Genomic DNA, 23,268 nt, shown 5'->3' with positions numbered 1-23,268 from the left:
AGATGCCCTGCAGCAACTCACCAAGGCTTCTTTGGCAGCACCTCCTAAACAGGACTGTTACAGTTCATGCTTTTTTCTGCTATCTTTTCTGGTGTTTACAGCTTGACGGCAGCTTCCATAAGCAGAATGCGAACTGAAACCTGTGTTGTTATTTTCTTCCAAGTGTAGATTATTGTAGCCCAGGTCTAACAATTAACCCCAAATGTGGCAAGTCGTTCACTGCAGAATACATGAGATGCTTACCACATTTTCAAAAGGTAGAAAATACCATACCATTAGACTTCTGTGTACAGGCTAAAACTACTGCTTACATTTATTTATAGAACAAATAATATACAAAAGAATGAAGTATGCAAGGGAGTGGGGTGTAGAGACAAAGGAGGAGGAAAAATGGGATGGAGAGGACTACAGCCAAATCTCCACCCCTGAAACCAGTGCTGGAAATATTCCTCCCCCTCCCCCAGCAGGGAAATTGGTCACCTGTCCCTTGAATTGCATTTAAATGATGGCAAAGCTGGAGAAACCCACCGATTTCCTTCGCCAGAGAGGAGGCAGTACCTGCTGTGGCCGGTGCAAGAAACCACTGATGGGAGGAGAGGGCCTGGGAGTGGCCACCTCTCCCTCTCTTCTGCCCCCATATCTGCTTCAACTGTGGCCATGAATCATTCAGAGCCTTCTGTTCAACTTAATTGTGCCTCCCCCTCCTTACACTGCTGCATTGGGTACCCTACTGTAGCTCTTGCCCAGGAGTGAGGGGCTCCCTTTGTGCAGCACTTTACTTCTATAATTAGACCTGACCTAAGAAAATGTGTTGGGCTCACAGTGGGGCAGCAGGTGGAATTCGCACCTCGACCCCCACCCCCACCCCCACCCTCATGGTGAAACCAGAGGAAGGTCCGTGGATTATAAGGACATTTTCCTTTCTGGTTCAAGCATGTTCCTTGGAGATGTGGTGCCCACCAGCTTTGATTGCATTAAGCATTAAAGCAACAATGACGTTTTACCCCATGACAGTGACACTAATCCTAAACCACGCTTAACAATGGAACGCCATTGGCTTATCGATCATGGAACAAAGGGCCATGCGCACATAGCAGTCAATTCACAGCTGCTGGAGCAGCTCCCCCTCCCCGACCCCGTCTATTATTATTTGCCATATCAATTGGAAAAGAAAGCCCTACTCTGTGTGACTGATAAAATACCCATTCTCCTAAAGACAATGTAAAATTACACTGATGACGCTTAAAGAAAACTTCTTTCCATTGATATGGAACTCCATGTTTAGTTATCGATCCAGGAGACAAGATAGTTCGCTATGATTGTCGATTCTGTTGGGACCAGAACCAGAGGGAAACACGGATCAGGACTGAAATATTTAGTGTTTGTGAGGTTCTTATTACCATGGGGCAGCATGGAGTGCCAAGGCTGGTGCATGCACCCAACTGCCAGGAAATATGGGCACACCCCAGCCTCCACAGCAGATGGGGTTGGATGCGGACACTAAACCCCCACCAGAGATCAGGTGTAATCCTGGGCCAGTTATCCCACTTACACTGGATGAGAACAATCTCTGGGTCTCCAGTGAATTGGATACTGACCTCACAAAAATAAATCTAGGCTGACACTCCAGTGCAGTGCTGAGGGAGTGTTGTACTGTTGGAGGTGCAGTCTTTCGGATGAGACGTTAAACCGAGGCCCCGTCTGCTCGCTCAGGTGGACGTAAAAGATCCTATGGCACTATTTCGAAGAAGAGCAGGGGAGTTATCCCTAGCCAACATTTATCCCTCAATCAACATCTAAATCAGATTATCTGGTCATTATCACATTGCTGTTTGTGGGAGCTTGCTGTGCGCAAATTGGCTGCCGCGTTTCCTGCATTACAACAGTGACTACACTGCAAAAAAAAAAAGTACTTCATTGGCTGTAAAGAGCTTTGGGACGTCACGTGGTCATGAAAGGTGCTATATAAATGCAAGTCTTTCTTTTTTCACCATTTGATCCCCCAGAGAATCAGGACCAGACTTTTGGGTAGCTCACCAAGGAAGCGGTCATCTTAGATCCACCACAAGACCATCAGAAAATCAGACATTGAAAGCAGCCACTGTTAATCCACAGGACCTTTGTAGATTTTCAGCTTGCTGCCAGGCATAATATTGGCCATACGGATTTCAATGGAGGTGAAAATTGGGCAGTTTCAGTAACGGGCAATCGATCCACATCACCAGTTTTACACCCAGGCAGCAAGTTGAAAAACTAACCAATATGTATATTTTTTGTACAAAGAGAGGATTATAAAGAACTACTAAAGCTAAATTTTATTTAAAAGATAAGATTTCTGAACAAAATGTGCTCATTGTTTTGCAGATCTATTTTTATGCATCTGATGTCTATCAGCAGTTGGGAATTGCCAAGGATAGGATCCCATATGTGGGAATAGGAGCAAGTGGAATTGAAATGTTAACTTCAGCGATGTGCGTAAGTACAGCGTGGAGCAGATCACGGCTCACTGAGGAACGAAGGCCAAAGAGAAACCTTTTATATCCCTGGACTCCACAATAAGAGGGAACTCCAAATGCAATGTTCACTATGGGGGAAGATTTTTCTCCATCTCCTCTGCCTGAGTACAAGTTGGGCAGAGAGCACCCAAAATGGGCTCCACCCAAAAAGGTACCTGTACCCATCCGCATTTGCGGGTTGAGGTCATTACCTCTAGTTCCGCTGATGCGGGAAAGCCCCTTGGAAAGGGCATGCGCCCAATAGCTCGAAAGGAATGGAGACCAGGCCTGCAGCAGGGGTCATGGCAGCAGGTTTTGGGGCCCTCTGGCTACGGTCTGAATACAGCAGCCAGAATGCCTCAAGTCCCAATGAATCCCCCCTGGCTGGACCTAGGGGAAAAAATATATAATTTACCTTGATCGAGGCAGGAGGTGATCGCTGGATCCTGCAATCCGAGAGGCTTGTGTAACCTCAAGTGCCCACATTCCACAAACTGCTGAGTTTGGGCCTTAGCCAGGTGGAGTCGCAGCAAGGTGAGGTGGGAAGCATGTCAACATCAGTCCCACCTTATTAGAATGGCATCTGAACGCTTTTGCCTGTTTAAGGCTGAAGCTTTGCGACTCCACTCCTCGGATAAGAGCAATGGAGAGAGGGACAGGGGCAGCGTAACCTGCTGTAGCGTATCTGGGGCTGATTTTCCTCTGCTTTGTCATTGTGCGATACGCAATTTGGAAAATTGGACCAAATATGCAAAAGCAGGATCTTAGTGTCTGATTAAAAATACAGTAATGTGTACGGAAGTAGATGTTAATACTTATTATAAAAAGACAAATAATAAGTTTCATCAACAAAAGCATATCAAACAGGTTTCATCAGTATTAGCAATACCACTGCTGTCGAATAAGACTGTTCATTATACAATGATCCTGTTAACACATAGGGAGACACACTGCACTAATCCTCCTGTTTAATAGGGAGACACACTGCACTAATCCTCCTCTTAAAAAGGGAGACACACGGCACTAAGGGTCATCAACCTGAACCGTTAACTCTGTTTCTCTCTCAACAGATGCTGCCTGACCTGCTGAGTATTTCCAGCATTTTCTGTTTTTATTTCAGATTTCCAGCATCCGCAGTATTTTGCTTTTGCACTAATCCTTCTGTTTAACAGAGAGACACGCACTAATCCAGTAATACCGATAACTGAAGAAATGCCACACTGGCACAGGTGGACTGGAATCAAAGATTGGCCAGGAAAACAGTAAATGAGAAATAGCAGGCCTTCACATTGGAAATACTTTGGGTACAAACCAAGCATATTCTCCTAGCTAGAGCTCCCTGGATGACAAAGAAAATAGAGGTTAAAATAAAACTGAAAAGGAAGGTTTTAAAAAATGTCAGGTACAGAATACAGTAGAAAACCAGGCAGAATACAAAGAGTGCTGGGGAAATTGAAAAAAGGATATATGAAAGGCAAAGAGAGTACGAGAAAAAATTAATGGGCAAAATAAAAGAGAACCCAAAAATATTTTATTAACACATAAAAAGTAAAAAGATAGTTAAAGGAATAGTGGGGCCAAGAACAATAAAGGTAATCTTCTTGTGGAGGCCGAGGGTATGACTGTGGTACTGAATGAGTAATATGTATCTGTCTTCACAAAAGAACAAGATGAAGTTGATGTTGCAGTAAAGGAGAAGTAGAGATATTGGATCGGGTAAAAATAGATAGAAAGGAGGTGGTAAATGGGTTGTCAGCACTCAAAGCTAACAAGTCACCCGGTCCAGATGGGATACATCCTAGTTTTCTGAGGGAAGCTAGGGTGGAATTAGCAGAAGCTCTGACCACAATCTTTCAATCCTCCTTGGATATGGGAGTGGTGCCAGAGGACTGGAGGATTGCAAATCTTACACCCCTGTTCAAAAAAAGGGAGGGGGATAAACTGGGAAAACTACTAGAGACCATTGTCAAGGACCAAATTAATTCTCACTTGGAGAAGCATGGGTTAGTTAAAGGCAAATTATGCCTGATGAACCTGATTGAGTTCTTTGATGAAGTAACAGGGAGGGCTGATGAAGGTAATACAGTAGATGTTATATATATGGACTTTCAAGGGGCATTTGATAAAGTACCACATAACAGACTTATTTGGAAAATACAAGCATATGGTATTCAAGGGACAGTGGTAACTTGGTTACATAATTGGCTAAGGGATAGGAGGCAGAGAGTTAACATAGACATAGAAGATAGGAGCAGGAGTAGGCCATTCGGCCCCTTGAGCCTGCTCCGCCATTCAATGAGATCATGGCTGATCATCCAAACTCAGTACCTTGTCCCTGCCTTCTCCTCATATCCCTTGATCCCTTTAGCCTTAAGAAATATATCCAACTCTTTCTTGAATATATTTAATGAACTGGCCTCCACCGCCCTCTGTGGCAGAGAATTCCACAGGTTCACCGCTCTCTGGGTGAAGAAATTCCTCCTCATTTCAGTCCTAAATGGCTTACCCCTTATCCTTAGACTATGACCCCTGGTTCTGGACTCCCCGGCCATCAGAAACATCCTTCCTGCATCTAGTCTGTCCAGGCCTGACAGAATTTTATAGGTTTCGATGAGATCCCCTCTCAATCTTCTAAACTCCAGTGAGTATAAGCCCAATCGACACAATCTCTCCTCATACGTCATTCCTGCCATCCCAGGTATCAGCCTGGTGAATCTTCGCTGCACTCCTTCCATGGCAAGAACGTCCTTCCTCAGGTAAGGCGACCAAAACTGCACACAATACTCAAGGTGTGGTCTCACCAAGGCCCTGTACAACTGCAGCAAGACATCCTTGTTCCTGTACTCGAACCCTCTTGTGGTGAATGGATGGTTTTCAGACTGTAGGAAAGTATGCAGTGGGGTCTTCCGGGGTTGGTATTAGGACCATTGCTTTTCTTGTTATATATAAATGACCTGGGCTTGGGTATAGGAAGTACAACTTTGAAGTTGCGGAAGATAGAAAATTGCCAATGTAGTAAATAGTGAGCAGGATTATAGTAGACTTCAGGAGGACATAACAACAACAACAACTTGTATTTATGTCATGCCTTTAATGTAGTAAAATGTCCCAAGGTGCTTCACAGGAGTATTATAAGACAAAAATTTGACACCGAGCCACATAAGGAGAAATTAGGGCAGGTGCCCAAAAGCTTGGTTAGAGGTAGGTTTTAAGGAGCGTCTTAAAAGGAGGAAAGAGAGGCGGAGAGGTTTAGGCAGGAAATTCCAGAGCTTAGAGCCTAGGCAACAGAAGGCATGGCCACCAATGGTTGAGTGATTATAATCAGGGATGCTCAAGAGGGCAGAATTAGAGAAACACAGATATCTCGGGGGGGTGGGGGCAGTTGTGGGGCTGGAGGAGATTACAGAGATAGAGAGGGGAGAGGCCATGGAGGGATTTGAAAACAAGGATGAGAATTTTGAAATTGAGGCATTGCTTAACCGGGAGCCAATGTAGGTCAGTGAGCACAGGGGTGATGGGCGAACGGGACCTTGGTGCGAGTTAGGACACAGGCAGCCGAGTTTTGGATGACCTCAAGTTTACGTAGGGTAGGATGTGGGAGGCCAGCCAGGAGTGCATTGGAATAGTCAAGTCTAGAGGTAACAAAGGCATGGATGAGGGTTTCAGCAGCGGATGAGCTGAGGCAAGGGCAGAGACGGGCAATGTTACAGAGATGGAAATAGGCGGTCTTAGTTATGCCGCGGATATGTGGTCGGAAGCTCATTTCAGGGTCAAATATGAAACCAAGGCTACGAACAGTGTGGTTCAGCCTCAGACAGATGTTAGGGAGAGGGATGGAGTCAGTGGCTAGGAACGGAGTTTGTGGCGGGGGCCGAAAACAATGGCTTCAGTCTTCCCAATATTTAATTGGAGAAAATTTCTGCTCATCCAGAACTGGATGTCAGACAAGCAGTCTGACAATTTAGAGACCGTGGAGGGGTCAAGAGAAGTGATGGTGAGGTAGAGCTGGGTGTCATTAGCGTACATGTGGAAACTGATGCTGTGTTTTCGGATGATGTCCCCAAGGGGCAGCAGGTAGATGAGAAATAGGAGGGGGCCAAGGATAGATCCTTGGGGGACACCAGAGGTAATGATGCGGGAGCAGGAAGAGAAGCCGTTGCAGGTGATTCTCTGGCTACGATTAGATAGATAAGAATGGAACCAGGCGAGTGCAGTCCCACCCAGCTGGACGACGGTGGAGAGGTGTTGGGGGAGGATGGAGTGGTCAACCATGTCAAAGGTTGCAGACAAGTCAAGAAGGATGAGGAGGGATAGTTTACCTTTGTCACAGTCAGAAAGGATGTCATTTGTGATTTTGATGAGAGTTGTTTCGGTACGGTGGCGGGGCGGAAACCTGATTGGAGGGATTCAAATGTGGAGTTGCGGGAAAGATGGATTTGGGAGGTGACAGCACATTCAAGGACTTGAGAGGAAGGTGAGGTTGGAGATGGGGCAGTAGTTTGCAAGGATGGAGGGGTCAAGGGTTGTTTTTTTGAGGCGAAGGGTGATGACAGCAGATTTGAAGGAGAGGGGGTCAGTACCGGAGGAGAGAGAACAGTTAACAATGTCAGCTAACATGAAGCCAGAAAAGGAAATTGGGTGTTCATAGATAGATTGGTTAAATGGACAGACGCATGGCAGATACAATTTAATGCAGATAAATGTGAAGTGATCCACTTTGGGAGGAACAACATCTAAATGGTACTATTTTGAGGGGGGTGCAAGAGCAGAGGGACCTGGAGGTGCAGATTCAGAAATCCTTGAAGGTGGCAGGGCAAGTTGATAACGCAGTTAAGAAATAGTATGGGATACTTGGCTTTTTATATAGGGGCATTGAATACAAAAACAAGGAAGTCCTGCTAAACCTTAACAAATCACTGGTTAGGCCTCCGCTGGAGTATTGTGTACAATTCTAGGCACCACACTTTAGGAAGGATGTCAAGGCCTTGGAGAGGGTGCAGAGGAGGTTTAACAGGATAATACCCGGATGATATCAGTTCTGTGGAGAGATTTGAGAAGCTGGTATTGTGCTCCTTAGCGCAGAGAAGGTTAAGAGGAGACCTAATAGAGCTATTCACAATTATGAGGGGTTTTGATAGAGAAAGTAGGGAGAAACTGTTTTCTCTGGCAAGTGGGTCGGTAACCAGAGGTCATAGACATAAAATAATTGGCAAAAGCACTAGAGGGGAAATGAGGAGAAATGATTTGGAACGCACTACCTGAAATGGTGCTGGAATCGGATTCCATAGAATCTTTCAAAAGGCAACTGGACGTGTATTTGAAGAGGGCTAATTTGCAGGGCTATGGGGAAAAATCTGGAGTGTGGGACAAAATTGGACTGCTCTTTCAAAGAGCCGGCACTGGCATGGCAGGTCGAATGGCCTCCTTCTGTGCTGTGAGATTCTATGATGAGAACCTCTTGAAATACTTAGAATTCACACACCAGGAGAGATTAATTGGAGCTTTGTACACATTTTAAAGAGAATCCGAATCAATTGCTCTGGTTTAGAGGATCTTGGATTGAAGCTTAATCTCTTGAAAAATTCCATTGAACAGGGATTTATTATTGAACGAGCTGGAAGGAAGGCTCTGCTCTGGAGAGGGTACTCCTTCATGGCATTGTGGATGCTACTACTGATCATTACACTCTCTCTGAAGGTAAGTTCTATAGAGTGTGGGTGCAACATCTGTAAATATGATCACTTAGAGGTAAAAATTCCACTGTCCTATTCCTGGTGGGTGTGGGGAGCCCATATCAGGAAATGATTAACTTTAATGGGTGCAAAACCTTGGGCTGGGAGTGGCCAATATTCTGGTCCGTGCTCCCAGCCTAGTAGGAGTTGCAGTTGAATCTTTACCCCTCGCGCAGTAATTCTTACAAAATTATGCTAAACCTTTATAAATGGACCTCAGCTGGAGTATTGTGTCCAATTCTGGACACCACACTTCAGAAAGGACGTCAAGGCCTTGGGCAGGGTCCAGGTAAATTTATTAGAATGGTACCAGGGATGAGGGGTTTGAATTATCTGGAGGGACTGCAGAAGCTAGGATTGTTCTCATTAGAGCAGAGAAAGATAAGGGAAGATTTAATATAGAGGTGTTCAAAATTATGGGGGGCTTTGATAGAGTAGATAGGGAGAAACTGTTTCAACTGGCAGCAGCGTTGGTAACCAGAAGACACAGGTTTACCTTTTCTGCATTTAAGAAGTACTTGGATATACACTTGAAGTACCGTAACCTGCAAGGCTACGGCCCAAGAGCTGGAAAGTGGGATTAGGCTGGCTAGCAATTTTTTGGCCGGCACAGACACAATGGGCCGAATGGCCTCCTTCTGTGCCGTAAATTTCTATGATTCTATATTCTATTCTATGCAAGGACATTGGTGCCGTTTTGGTTCAGGTGAAGGTTGTCCCTTGTATACAGCAGTCCCTTGTTCCAGAATCCACACCAGCGCCCTAAGAATGGCTGGGTCAATTTAAAATTTCAGAACTGAGATGAATAGATTTTTGTTAGGCAAGGGTTATGGACCAAGGCGGGTAAATGGAATTAAGATACAGATCAGCCATGATCTAATTGAATGGTGCAACAGGCTCGAGGGGCTGAATGGCCTACGGCTGTTTCTATGAATATGAGCTCTTCCCTCCTGCACCAGCTTGCAGCCACACTTTGACTTCACTAATCTTCCTCTCCTTAACCTGTCCAGCATCTGGAGATCATTCCCCTCAAGGTCTTGTTTTTCAATCTACTGCCTAACTCCTCAAACTCTCTCTGCAAGCCCTCAATTGTACTTCCAGCTACATCATTGGTTCCAACATGGACCACGAATTTTGGCTGCACTACCTCCCTTCTCAGAAGTCTTTCCACTCGTTCTGAGATGTCCTTCACCCCAACACCAGGGTTGTCAATGTACCATTTTGGACTCCCAATCGCAGCTGCGTAAAAGGCTGTCTATTCCCCTGACTATTCCTGTGGTATACCCGCCTCTCGCCCCTCCCTCCCCCTCCTTGCTCCATGGGGTCACACTGTTGCTCAAAAACACAATTCTTCAAGTCACTGTCACACCCCATCTCATATTTCTCTAATATTCTTGGGGGGGGGGCGGATTTGTGTTGGGTTCTCCCAATCTTCCGCCGCAACTCCAGGAGATCAGTGGAAACCTCAGTGCAAATGGCCATTTCTGCAGGAGTTCTGTTGACTTTTCACCAACGCTACAGCAGGAGATCTGGAGAAGTCCTGCAGAAATTCCAGGAGCATGCTTTTAAAGGCCTCAGTTACAGTACCTTAATAAGACCTCATTTAGGGTACTGCGTGCAATATTGGGCTCTCCGTTATAGTAAGGATAGTGAGGCTTTAAATCCACTAGGATTCTGCCTGGTACGAAGAAACACAAATACAAAGAAAGACTTGGAAAATCGGGTCTTCTTTCATTGGAACAATACAGATTACAGGGCACTATAATAGAAGTGTATAAAAGAGTAGATAGCAGCAGACTGTTACCAGTAGTTGAGGGGTCTAGAACAAGGGGCCATAGATACAAAATTAAATGTCAGAGATTTAGAACAGAGGGCAGGAGAAACGTCTTCACATGGAGAATTGAGAGGCTGTGAAATTCACCTCCAGGGTTAGTGGTTGAGGCCGAAACTATGTCAACTTTCAAGATCAGATTGGTTAGGTGGATGAAGGAAAATAGGTTCAAGGGATGTGGGAACAGGATTAGGACCATTTGCTCACGTGGAGGGAAAAGTGCCGACATGGACTGGTTGGGCTGAATGACTGTTTCTGTGTTGTAATTTCTGTGTATATGCATTTCTTTGTTGTTGGTTCCAGTAACTCAGAGGTTCCCTGCAGCTGTGGGTCCTGTCTCCATCTGCTGCCCCATGCAGATGGTCACCCATGTCTCTCTGTCTGCACTATCCCAGTGTCCAGCGCTGCCTTTTAGGTGGCCACATTTTAGAGAGTACAACCCAGAAACCCCCTCATCCTCTCTAATGCGGTGGAGCACGGCCAATTGCTGCTCGAGTGCAGAGATCTAGATACTTAGTTATCCAGCCCTTAGTACAAATGTGTTGCCCTGGATACATTGAAGATGCACAATGGCCTGTATATGGCACTCTACACACATCACAAGGGTTCCCTGATGCTCCATCTCTCTGTGTCTAATATTAAAATATAAAAATAGTCTTGTCCTGAACCCCCACTAGAACCAAGACTCAGGTTTCACACAAGACTCAATCAGTGCTTGTTCATCTTGTTTTCTCTCACAGAATCATACAGCACAGAATCAATCATACAGCACAGAATCATACAGCACAGAATCGTACAGCACAAAATCGTACAGCACAGGATTATACAGCACAGGATCATACAGCATCACACAGCACAGAATCACACAGCACAGAATCACACAGCACAGAATGAGACCATTTGGCCCACTGAGTCTGTGCTGGCTCTTTTAAAATGCTATCCAATTAGTCCCAGTCCCCTGCCTGTTCCCCACAGCCCTGGAGGATATCACACCACCAGTGTAAGTCAGTGACTAAAACCCCAGATTTCTGATTGGTTGAAAGTGCTTCTTGCCTGGAAAAGAGATTTGGTCGCTTTAACAGTAACTAAAGTAAATCAGTGACACTGATGGCCACAACAGCAGTAACAGGAAAATAACCTCACAATAAAACATGGACAGGCCATCCCTCATGTAACAGTGAGGCTAACAGCATTCACCATTATTATGGAGTAAATTGGAAAGCAACTTCGGCTCAAGTCAATGCCTCAGACATGTAGTACCTGACTGACAATCTCACAATGTTCATGCCTCTGATGTGTCATTCCTTTCAGGAACATCTCTTCTGGATTCCATATTGTAGCCTGGCCTTCATCTTTGCTTACATCTTCACTTTTGGAATGGGCCCAGGTGGGTACAAGCTCTGCCGATCACTATTAAACTGTTGTGCCTGGCCGAGGTTTGACATAGGTATCATTGAGATATGTGGTGGTGAGATGTGAAACCCATTTTGTACTTACACCAACTTTTTCACTTAATGAGGACCGCAAGGTAAATTTTCCCCATGATATACTAGAGCAGCTTTTCCTGACATTGTACCTGGGTTTATTGGATCACCTGGGCGCAGGAGAGAGAGGAAAATTGGGCAGGGAGGATTGCGCATTGGTAATTGTCCACCTCATTTTCCGCTATGCGCTGGGTCCAGGTAATCCAATACATCCAGGAAAATCTGCCCCACCATCTCCGCGAGTGTTGTTAACTCACGAATGATCAAGTGCCAGCAAACAGAGTGGAAACATAAGGGCCCGGATTTTATGTTAATAATAACGGTGAGGCTAACAGCGTTCACCATTATTATGCAGTAAATTGGAAAGCAACTTCTGGCATCCGCACATGCACATTTAAACGCAGATATCCGGAAGTTGCTGTCAGAGATACCCTACTCCTCCACATGGTGCACTGAGGCAGTCCTCGCTGATGGACTTTGCATTGAAAGACATGCAATGGCGTGAACTTGGGGTACTTGTTCACTAGTTCCCCACTAAATACACCATAAAAAGCCAAGGCTGGTGCATTCGAGAGTAAGTGAACTTTTAACAGCATGATAATTGATAATTACTGCCAAAACAACCTCTCTGGCCTATAAAATTTAATTTTACAAGTGTGGAGTTTCATTCCTTCAGAAGTTAATTAGTGTTGGAGACTTTTTTTTTCTTTTTAAAAAAAAAAAACTTTTTCTCTCTGTCTCTTTTATCTCTCACTCTCTCATAATCCCATCTGTCTTTCCCAATCTTTATTCCACTTTCTGTACATGATTTAAATCTAATTTATACTTCCTGGTTTAGACTTTGCGGCCCCGATTTTCCCTGAGCCGTCGGGCGAGGTTTCAGGCGTGTGGGGGGGGGGGGGGGTGGTAAATCCCGAATTTGGGGGTCCCGACACCATCCCGCCCAAAACCCCGCCCACGCAACTTTCAGGGGCGGCGGGTACCTGCCCCACACTGGGACCCGCCGAAACCAGGCGGGAAGGGATTAGTGCCAATTAACTGCCTGTTAACAGGTAGTTAACAGGAAGTTTTTAGCCTAATCCCTATTTTGAGGGGTATCGTGTGGGATTCCCGATGGCTCCAAACCACACCAGGTTGAGCAGGCGGGCCGTCGGGTTGAAGGAGTCACGATGTTGGTGCTCAGGTGAGTGATGGGTGCATGAGTGCAAAGGTAAGCGTGTTTGGTGTGTCTAAAGTGTGTAAAGAACTTTTACTTACCTGTACTTACCTTCACAGCCTTTCTTCCTGTAGCCGTCGGGAGCCCATCACTCAGCCGGAACTTAAAGCTGAATGGCTGCGATCTGAGAGAAGTGACAGCCTTCAGCTTTGAGTGCCGGTGACAGTTCTAACTGAGTCTGTGCAGAATGACTCATGTTAGAACTCAAACTGTCAGTGTTTCACAGCTTCAAACAGCTGTGAAGCACTGCTATTTCATCTGTCAAGAAATCTTGACAGATGAAATTGCAGTCTGTGATGTCACCTGTTGCTGGGTGGCCCTTAATTGGCCTGCTGAGCCCGCTGGGCGGGCTTAACAAGGTCAATCAAGGGAAAATCTTGCGGATTGGCCGGACGTCGATGTAGGCGGGTCAAAAACCCGAAAGTTGAAGTCTCGCCTTCTTCCCGACAGGTTCGGGAAAATCTACCCCTGCGTGTCTCAGTGAGGATTCTTCAATCTGATTGGTTGAAGAGCCTCGCTGTTTCTTGTCCTACTCAAACACACTGCAGATCCCCTATAGAGGGCGCTGCACTGGATCAGATGCCCAATGACAGCAAGTCTCCGCTGAAAAGCCTGCAAAAACTCTGTGGACTGCTGTCAGCGTAATGAATGGCGAGTGCCGCTGACCACAAAATCCGGGCCATTATGACAACAACATCTCACATCGTCTCTTTCAATGTTAGCGGGGTTTTCCAATCAGCCCCCGGGGGAAGCAGGGCCTGCGTTTGTTCAGACTTCAGTCAAATGAACAAAAATGACTTGAGCCCATGAAGTGACTGACCAAAAGAACCATTGCCTCAGGCACCAATCATTGACCAGGGTATGTGTTGCCACCTTTCAGTACTTTGGCACAATCCCTGTTTCCAATGAGTTTTGGAAAATTCTGGTTAATGCCTCGATCACCCAAATCTCCTTCAATATTCCGGGGATGCGTAACAATTGGACCTGGTGATTTTTCTCTATTTAATCCCTTTTTTTAAATATTTTGTGATTCTGAATATTTATCTCAGTAGTGATTCTTTCACATCCTCCTCAAGTATTCCAGCGCTCCCACTTTTCACCTTCCTGGGTAAAAACAGATGAAAAATATTTATTAATCATCTTCACCAGTCCCTCGTTCTCAAGGCTAAGATGCCCCCCTTTATTTCTAAGTGGTTCCACTCCCTTGAATGTTCTTTTATCCCTTATGTACTTTGAAAACCCTGCTCTTTCCCTTTACATTAACCACCAGTCTTTTCATACTCCTTCTTCATCTGTGTTCCTTCCTCCTTTCTATACTTTTTATTATTTCTTTGTAGTTTTCTTCTGTATTATCCCCCTGTATTTACTATATTTCACTTTTTCAAATTTTTGCTCTAACCTCTCTATTCACCAATAGGAACCCCTGCCTTTAATATACCCACTTGAGCAACTCTTGCAACGTGTGTTCTCGGAACTCTTCCACCTCCTGTGTCATCAGAGGTGGCTCCAACTGCTTCTCAAGCCCCAGTAACTTCGAGCTTGAGCAAGTCCACCTGGGGCCATGTCTGGTTGTCCTGGATTCTCGTGGTTTCCAGAAACTCCCACACCACACTGGCTTCCAGTGTCCTACCATCTAAATGGAGTTGGAAACTCATAACTGAAAATAGTTACAAGCCAATGACACTTCGATTCGAGCGTCTGATCGACACACATAATAATATAATGATTTAGACTATAAGTTTTCTTTTGCTTTTTAAAAAATTAATCTTTATGTTTAAATTGCTTTACTACTTGTGCCTCCTTACATGTGGGCACTTATACATTTGTTTTCCTGATAACGACACTGGGGCAATCCAGTGTCAGCCTCATTTGATTTATTTAAAATAAGCAGATAAAGCTCCTCCTTCTCCACAAATTACACACATTTAAATAACAAGGTGGAACAGTCAAACACTCAAAATTAATAACTTCCTGGTCAGTCACAGCAGCTCAGTCATTACTTGCAAAAAACACCCAGTTAACAGCTAACTAGTCAAAAATTATAATTTAGTACTCACCTGTTCACACTACTCTATTCACTCAGCCACCTTTGGTGCTGTCTGGTCTCTTGGAACTTGCCTGCCTCTTGCTTTCACAACCTATCCCTCAGGCCCGCTCAGGCCAAACTCTGTGCAGTCAGTTGGGTTCTCACGCTGTTGGTCCCCCTTGATTCAACTGCAAGGCACAGTTGCCGCTTCACGTTTCTGTTCCGTTTGTAATTATAATTTTTATTCAGCAATTCATTTTGTTCTTGTCATAAAATTCGAATTCTCCCTCGCGAGGATACAATGGTTGAAGCTAATCAGAAAGTAGTGACGGCCAACTTACTGCGCTGCGGAGGCCTGAGTATTCATTATTCAGTATGTAAAGCATCTGAATCACCCAGCTCATCCTTCAGTCTTGCCACTGTTCCATTCCCACATACAGTACAAGCAGCTGCCTATTAGTACAGAATAAAACCATTCCCTAAAAACAGTCACTATAAAATACCTGACAAATAATTAAGCAATTTTTGTCTATGAAAGGGTTAAAACCAAGGATCGTTCACTGAAAATGGACCATCTTATTTTGATAGAGAACCAGATGTTATGGCCTGATTCTGGTACCCGAGGGAGGGGCCAAACCACTGAGCTCAAACACAAGCACCTTGTGGGTTGTGTTTCCATATATGGCTGGCAATTCTTTTGAGTTTGGGACACCGAGTTAAATTGACTTTGCCCCGTGCAGTTTTGGTCTCTTTATTGAAGGAGGGATGTACTTGCATTGGAAACAGTTCACAGAAGGTTCACTCGGTTAGTGAAGGGGTTGCCTTATGAAGAAAGGTTGAGCAGGTTGGGCCTATACTCATTGGAGTTTAGAAGAATGAGAGGTGATCTTATTGAAACATAAGATTCTGAGAGTGGTTGACAGGGTGGATGCTGAGAGGATGTTTCCCCTCATGGGGAATCTAGAACCAGGGGGCATAGTTTTAGGATAAGGGGCCGCCCATTTAAAATGGAGATGAGGACAAATTTCTTCTCTCAGAGGGTCGTGAATATTTGGAATTCCCTACCCGAGAGAGCTGTGGAGGCTGGGTCATTGAATATATTCAAGGCGGAGACAGACAGATATTTGAGCTACAGGGGAGTCAAGGGTTATGGGGAGTCAAGGGTTATGGGGAGCGGGCGGGAAAGTGTAGTTGAGGCCAAGATCAGCTCAGCCATGATCTTATTGAATGGCGGAGTAGACTTGAGGTGCCAAATAGCCTACTCCTGCTCCTGTTTATGTTCTTATGATTTTTGAAATATACTTCTTATCCTATCTTATAAAATTGAGTAGTCTGAATTAAGTCATCAGAGAGAGATGAATAGGCCAGAGAGATTCCATCAATGCTCAGCATAAAGAATTGTCATGTAAGGTTAATATATACTTTACAGCTGAGGGCAGCAGATATGGCTGCTTGTTATTTGCTACCAATTGGAAGAGAAATAGTTAAACCTAGAATGACAGCAAAATCTACAGTGTGTCATTGCTACTGTTCACTTATCTATACTCACTTATACTGTCTATTTAGCAGCTTTGGGTGAACTTGTGTGTCCACATTTACTTGAAAGTTGAAATTTGCAGCTTTATTTATGGCCGCTAGACTTTCCCCACTGTCAGTGAGCCTCCCAGCCTCCTTTGTGATCAAAGGCGGTCTCTTGCTTTAGGAGCAGTGTTTATATTTGACACGGGGTGCTGGCAAAATAAAGCCGCCTCTCCAAGAGAGTACCAAGTGCCTCTGGAGATGAACGCAAACTACTGCAGGTGCTGAAAATCTGAAACAAAAACAGAAACCACTGGAAAACACTAACTCAGTGCGTCAGACAGAATCTGTGGAGAGAGGAACACGGTTAACGTTTCAGGTTGATGATCTTCCTTTAGAGCTCCAGAGACAGTAGTACCGCCTCATTTAACGGTGTCGGCTTCTGTTAGCTTTTCCCAAGGTTGGCCACATGTCCTGAGTTACAATATGTGCAATGAGATGATTAATGGTGCTTTGTTCTTCACCCAGGTAGTGTCAGTGGAGTCTTGCCTTTGGAAATATTCACTCAATCTAACCGACCTATTGCTTTAGTGGCAGCGAACTCCCTGCAGTGGCTGTCTCTCTTTGTCCTGGGACTGGTTTTCCCCTTTGTTGTTGTAAGTATAGTTTGAATCTTTTAAAACAACCACATAATCATCTGGCAGGTGGGCAGTGACTGTGCTGGAGTGTGAAAGTCTGATTGTACTGGAGAAAGTTGTGGGCCACAACTTTCTATTACTCATGACAGCACCAAACATAGCAGAAGCAAGAGTGTTTGTAGTCTGACACACCGGAGGGAGCAGAAACTTCAGTCATTCACGCGGTGTGCAACAAGCACTGTCACAGGGTCATTTCTACTCATTAAAACTAGAGGTTGAATTTTCCTGAAATACATTAGAGAATGATATGTTCTGTACCAAATACCAGCATCAAGGAGTTCAGGTAGTTCACACGTAGAATAGTGGAATCTGCAAGTGAGTTATAGTCTAGGATCTGGTCGAGAGGTTTGGGTGGTTTATCTATAGAATAACAGATACCCGGGAGTGAGTTATAGGGTAGAATCTAATCCGGGGGTTTGTTTCTTTATAAATAGGAAAATGGATACAGTCATTTGGTTGAGAGGATGGTTGTCTTACTAGAGAATGAGATGATGTGGACAGCACTGCAGTGTGGGTAGGTGGGGGGCTGGAGAGATAAGCTCAGTGACTCCATCTGGCAAACCTCTTCACATTTACGCCTGCAAGTGGATTTGCTAATCGAGGATTAACACACTCCAATGCTTCACCTCGACTAACCTAGACCATCCAGTGCCCCTTCAAAACCAGTCACAAACATTAATGGCGAACAAGGAGCCTGGCCACAGTGGTGGATCTAATAGCTTCTCATTCCCTTACCTGCCAAACTGGTAGTAAATGCTTGTTCTTCTAATTAGCCTTATACTTGGCATTGCTGCTATCCATACAACAGCCTTGTCTGTCACCTTAAACCCAACTAATTAATTCTCTTACCATCTTTCATTTTTACTGAAGAAGCTTAGGGGCTAATGTAACCAGAACAGCTCAGCTACCTGTGTCCCACTGTCACCTGACCTTCTCCCACTCCCCATCTAAGCAATGGCTACAACTATAATATTAGGTCTGGGGGTCAAACCATTCCCTTCATAATATGGACACACTGCCTGCATTCTCCATAGCACAGGTGAATGGTACAGTTTAACATGGTACCAGGGTTCATTCACATAGGCTCCAGCCATCAGGACCTATTGTCTGTGGCTGAACTATTAAAGGTGTCCTTCTTGTTACCAGCATATTAACCATAGTCTCTGGCAGATTGGCTCCAGGAGGAGAAATCTCCGAGTACAAGCTGTTTGTAAAATTAACTTGTAGTATTGGTTAATGTTACTCAGTAACAGGAACGTCAAAAAAGATTATGACTTGTTGGGTGGGTGGGTGTTATAGTTTATGTTGCACCAATATTCTGCGCCATACAGTGCTGGGACACAGATTCAAGTCCAGGATTTGCATGTGACGAGTTTCCAATCTCAGCCAGGCTGCCCCAAGAATGTGCACAATAAGAAAGCACAACATTTATATTTCACTCAGTCCAGAAACGGAAAATAGGGACAGGCCACGCCAACCTACAAGATATTTTCTCCAGCTCAAATGTGACAGATCCACAGGGAGGGGGAAAAGGCACAGTCAGTTCAGTCTACTGTTGTGTGTACTTGTGAACGTGCTCAGCCTTGATTTATTACATTTAAATAAATGTGTGAAATTTTCAGAAATATGTGGAATAATGAACAATCCCCGAGTAGGTGCATTTCAGGCCATGATGGTGATTAAGTTGCTGGTATCTGCTGCTCCTTAAGAATACAATACAGATGTGAATGGTAAAGGCCATTCACCACATCCTAGCTCACCCATCCAGAGCGAGCCTACAGTCCCATCCCCATCACAACAACCAGCTGGTTCTTAAATACAGGCACTTATTTTGAACAGTGCCTCTTTAATCTCACTCTAATGCATAAGGATGGGAGTCAGCAACAGGAATGTATTTAAAACGTGCACTAACTTCTCGCTAACTCACTTTGTTCCTTACAGGATGTATTGGGTCCATTCTCCTTCTTTCTGTTTTTTGGAAGCTGCTTTTTGGCTGCACTGTTCGTGTTTTACATCCTCCCAGAAACAAAGGGGAAAACACTTCTTCAAATCAATGAAGACTTTAACAATCTGCGCAATGCGAGGAGGGGAATGTGCTCTGTCTTCAGTAAGAAGCCAGCCGCCCCAAATCAGACGGTGGTTCTATCCAGCAGACTGTGACCAAACGAGAGGCAACTTCTGAACAATGCCAGCCTAGGGCTGTTTCTACAATTGCCCAACACTCTGCTGTCACACAGGCCAATCCACCACACTTTTCGCCAGGAAGTCTTTTACAGCTTGTTTTATGTTTCCCGTCAGGGGTTACCCTCTGTCCTGTTCAGTATTACAAATAAAATGTCAGTGTAAAAAACACTTTTACAACTGTCTTCATCAAAAACGTTAAATAAAAAAACTCTCCAATCCAGTGTGACCCACATTTATCACATGACATGATGGCATTACGACTAGAGGGCCCCGTTCCCTCCCTGACTGTCACCATATTGACAAGACCTGACTGGAGGGAGTCGAGCCAAAAAGAGCCAACAATTCTAAGGTTATCTTGTCTCTTGATCGAACCCTGCAGCAAAGCACCTTTCTCTACATCTTGAATCACTGATAAAAGAGGATAAATTCGCAGGACTGAAGACGGGACGTGTAAATTTGACAGCATTCCTGCCAATGGGATTTGTAGGACCGTTAGTTGTGTTTGGAGAGAGTACAGAGGCAGCTTATGTCCCACAATTCTGATCTCTACTGTTGTTAATACAGCTCCCCCGCACTGCCACACCCAATGGCCTGCCAGCACAAATTGGGTGCAGGGAATGATTCCTGCGCCAGAACGGGTAGGCCCGAGGCACACCCGATATTGGGTCTTGGGCCCCATTTACACAAGACCAGGGAGCTTCAGACACCTGCTGGGTGTCCCCAGGCAGCTCACAGTTGAAGAGGAGTTAATTTTTGGGTTGCCCCCATGTAGGTCCTGAGTAAGGGGGCAGCGATCGGGACGGCGGGGGCAACCGGGAGAAGGGAAGGTCAATCGAGTTAGGGGGCAGTGATTAGGAGAGGGAGGGGGCAGCGATCGGGAGAGGGAGCGGGCAGCGACCGGGAGAGGGAGGGGGCAGCGATCGGGAGAGGGAGGGGGCAGCGATCGGGAGAGGGAGGGGGCAGCGATCAGGTGAGGGAGGGGGCAATGATCAGGTGAGGGAGGGGGCAATGATCAGGTGAGGGAGGGGGCAATGATCAGGTGAGGGAGGGGGCAATGATCAGGAAAGTGAGGGGGCAATGATCAGGAAAGGGAGGGGGGCAATGATCGGGAGAGCGAGGGGGCAGTAATCAGCAGAGAGGGAGCAGTGATCAAGAGAGGGATGGGGCAGTGATCGGGAGAGGGAGTGGGCAGTGATCAGAGAGAGGCAATGACCATGAGAGGGGAGAGTGATCAGGAGAGGGAGCGAGGCGATTGGAAGATGAGCAGCAATTGGAAGAGGCTGGGGGTGATTGGAAGGGAACCAAGCAAGAGCCGAAAATGGTCTTCCGCATTACAGTAGAGCTGGGATGGGCACTCCTGCTCCTTCCAACTCCACATTCAGGTAAGTATATTTTACACAATTTACCATTTTGGTCCTTTTAAGGACCGCTGATTAGGCCACATGTAGATTATGTTTTACTGAATGTAGCCGGCCTGAAGTGGATGTACGGAGGAGGGTGCCGAGCTGGATGCTAAGATTCCATACTTCCTGACAGCTTGAAAGGGCTTCAAGGGAAGCGGATGAACTTGAAGTTAGAGGCTCAGAGATCCTGATAGGAGCTGAACAAAATTACATAAAATTAGGGCTCATGGAATTGGGAGTAATATATTATTAGAATGGATAGAGGATTGGTTAACAGACAGAAAACTGAGAATAGGGATAAACAGGTCATTTTCAGGTTGGCAGGCTGTAACTAGTGGGCTACCTCAAAGATTAGTGCTTGGGCCTCATGTACAATCTATATTAATTACTTAGATGATGGGACTGAGTGTAATGTATCCAAGTTTGCTGATGATACAAAGCTAGGTGGGAAAGTAATGTGAGGAGGATGCAAAGAGGCTGCAAAGGGCTATTGATAGGTTAAGTGAGTGGGCAAAAATGTGGCAGATGGAATATAATGTGGAGAAATGTGAAGTTATCCACTTTGATGGGAAAAATAGAAAAGCAGAATATTTTTTTAAATAGTGAGAGCCTGGGAAATGTTGGTATTCGGAGGGACCTAGGTGTCCTTGTACACGAATCACAGAAAGTTAGCATGCAGGTACAGCAAGCAATTAGGAAAGCAAATGAGTAAAGGAGTCTTGCTACAATTATATAGGGCCTTGGTGAGACCACACCCGGAGTACTGTGTACAGTTTTGGTCTCCTTCCCTAAGGAAGGATATACTTGCCTTCGAGGGAGTGCAACATAGGTTTACTAGACTGATTCCTGGGATGAAGGGATTGTCCTACAAGGAGAGATTGAGAAGACTAGGCCAAATACCCGAGAATTTAGAAAAATGAGAGGTGATCTCATTGAAACTTAAAATTCTTACAGGGCTTGACAGGGTAAATGCAGGGAGGATGTTTCCCCTGGCTGGGGAGTCTAGAACCAGAGGTCACAGTCTCCGAATAAGGGGTCAGCCATTTAGGACTGAGATGAGAAATTTCTTCACTCATTGTGAATCTGTGAATCTTTGGAATTCTCTACCCCAGAGGGCTGTGGATGTTCAGTCGTTGAGTATATTCAAGACAGAGATCAATAGATTTTTGGATACTGAGGGAATCAAGGGATATGGGGATAGTGCGGGAAGATAGAGTTGAGATAGAAGATCAGCCATGATCTTATTGAATGGTGGAGCAGGCTCGAGGGGCTTTATGGCCTACCCCTGCTCCTATTTCTTATGATCTAAGCTTTGTAGCTCACCCAGGCCTGATATCAGCCATGCAATTTGTCTGAATGCAGCGAGGTAGCTCTGGTGATCATCAGCATACTTGTGGAAGCTAACTCTGCTTTGAAAAAGTCGACATGTAGATGGTGAAGAAAAAGGGGCCACGGATGCACCACTGGAGCAGTGGGCTTTACCACAAAGGACTGCAGTGGAGAGGCATTGGAGAAGAATGAATTGGTCAACTGTATCAAAGGCAGCAGAAAGCTCGAGGGGGATGAGGAGAGATAGGCAACCATGGTCACAGCCAAGCAGAATATGATTTGTGGTGTTGACCAGCGTGGGCTCTGTACTGTGGCTGAGCCAGAAGCCAGATTGAAAGGACTCGAATAAGGAGTGGTGAAAAAGGCGGGAGTATAGTTCCAAGGCAACAATCCGGGAGGTTGGGGTTAGGGCAGTAGTTGGTAAGAGAGGAGCATTGAGGGTGGGTTTTTTGTGGAACATAGTAATGACAGTGGTTTTGAAGGAGGGGGCACAGTGCCAGATGGGAGAAACAAGTTGATTAAGTTGGCAAGCACAGGGATAAGAAAGTGAAGTTGGGTGGTCAAGAGCTGGGATAGGAGGAGTCAAGTGAGCAGGTGTTAGGCTTTATTGAGGAGATAAGTGAGTTGAGGGAAAACGGGGGAGAAATTGCAGAGAATGGGTAGGGCACAGTGAAGTGGAGGGAAGCTGGGTGGTGTTGGGGACAGTCTTAGGAGGTGGGAGTCGTAATACAGTCAGCCTTCATTTTGGACACAAAAGAGTCTGTGAATTCTGATAATGCACATTCCTTCCACTTTCAGGTTCAATAATCCCAACGAGTTTCCATGAGGATGTCATTGGCTATTATCATTTAAACAAAAATATACAAAAAACCCCAGAAAGACACAAATAAATCAAAGGATTTTAGAATCACCTGTGGTTTGGCCCTTTGCAGATTTTTCGCTCCGTCCACCTCTAAAGAAAGAATTTGCATTTATATGGCACCTTTTAGAACCTTAGAGCATCCCAAAGCACTTGATAGCTGAAGAAATTATTTTTGAAGTGTAGTCACTGTTGTTTGTGGAGAAACATACACAGCAAGGTCCCACAACCAGCAATGAAATCATTCGTGAGGTCATTTTTTTAGTAATTGTTGAGAAATAAATATTGGCCAGGACACCAGAAAAATGTCCCTGCTCTTCTTTAAAAAGTGCCGTGGGATCTTCTACCTCCACCTGAGAGGGCAGACGAGGCTTTGGATTAACATCTCATCCAAAGGATGGCACCTCTGACAGTGCAGCATTCCCTCAGTACTGCATTAAAGTGTCAGCCTAAAGTACGTGCTCAAGCCTCTGGAGTGGGGCTTAAACCCATG

The 23,268-nt window shown here is 45.2% G+C and overlaps 1 protein-coding gene across 4 annotated transcripts in view; it reads left to right on the top strand.

Annotated features, from left to right (window-relative positions):
- Positions 1-19,417, top strand: part of LOC147104521 (solute carrier family 2, facilitated glucose transporter member 11-like) — a 164,110-nt gene extending 144,693 nt beyond the window's left edge. Inside the window, exons 8-12 of one of the 4 annotated variants that reach the window (XR_015072355.1) lie at positions 2,365-2,475; positions 8,091-8,192; positions 11,370-11,445; positions 16,835-16,958; positions 18,942-19,031. Coding sequence is in view for 3 of the 4 variants with exons in the window: in XM_085961884.1 (XP_085818010.1) it covers positions 2,365-2,475; positions 8,091-8,192; positions 11,370-11,445; positions 16,831-16,958; positions 18,942-19,160 (636 nt within the window). In the remaining variant the exon portion in view is untranslated. Of the gene's footprint in view, positions 1-2,364; positions 2,476-8,090; positions 8,193-11,369; positions 11,446-16,830; positions 16,959-18,941 lie in introns of all 4 variants that reach the window. The other 3 variants (XM_085961884.1, XM_085961885.1, XM_085961886.1) reach the window with 3 other exon arrangements.
- The last annotated feature ends 3,851 nt before the right edge of the window (positions 19,418-23,268 follow it).

Source organism: Somniosus microcephalus, chromosome 19, assembly GCF_052327205.1.
Source record: "Somniosus microcephalus isolate GS21.2 chromosome 19, FLI_Smic_1.0, whole genome shotgun sequence".
Taxonomy (NCBI): Eukaryota; Metazoa; Chordata; class Chondrichthyes; order Squaliformes; family Somniosidae; genus Somniosus; species Somniosus microcephalus.
This window is presented reverse-complemented; position numbering and strand designations above follow the sequence as displayed.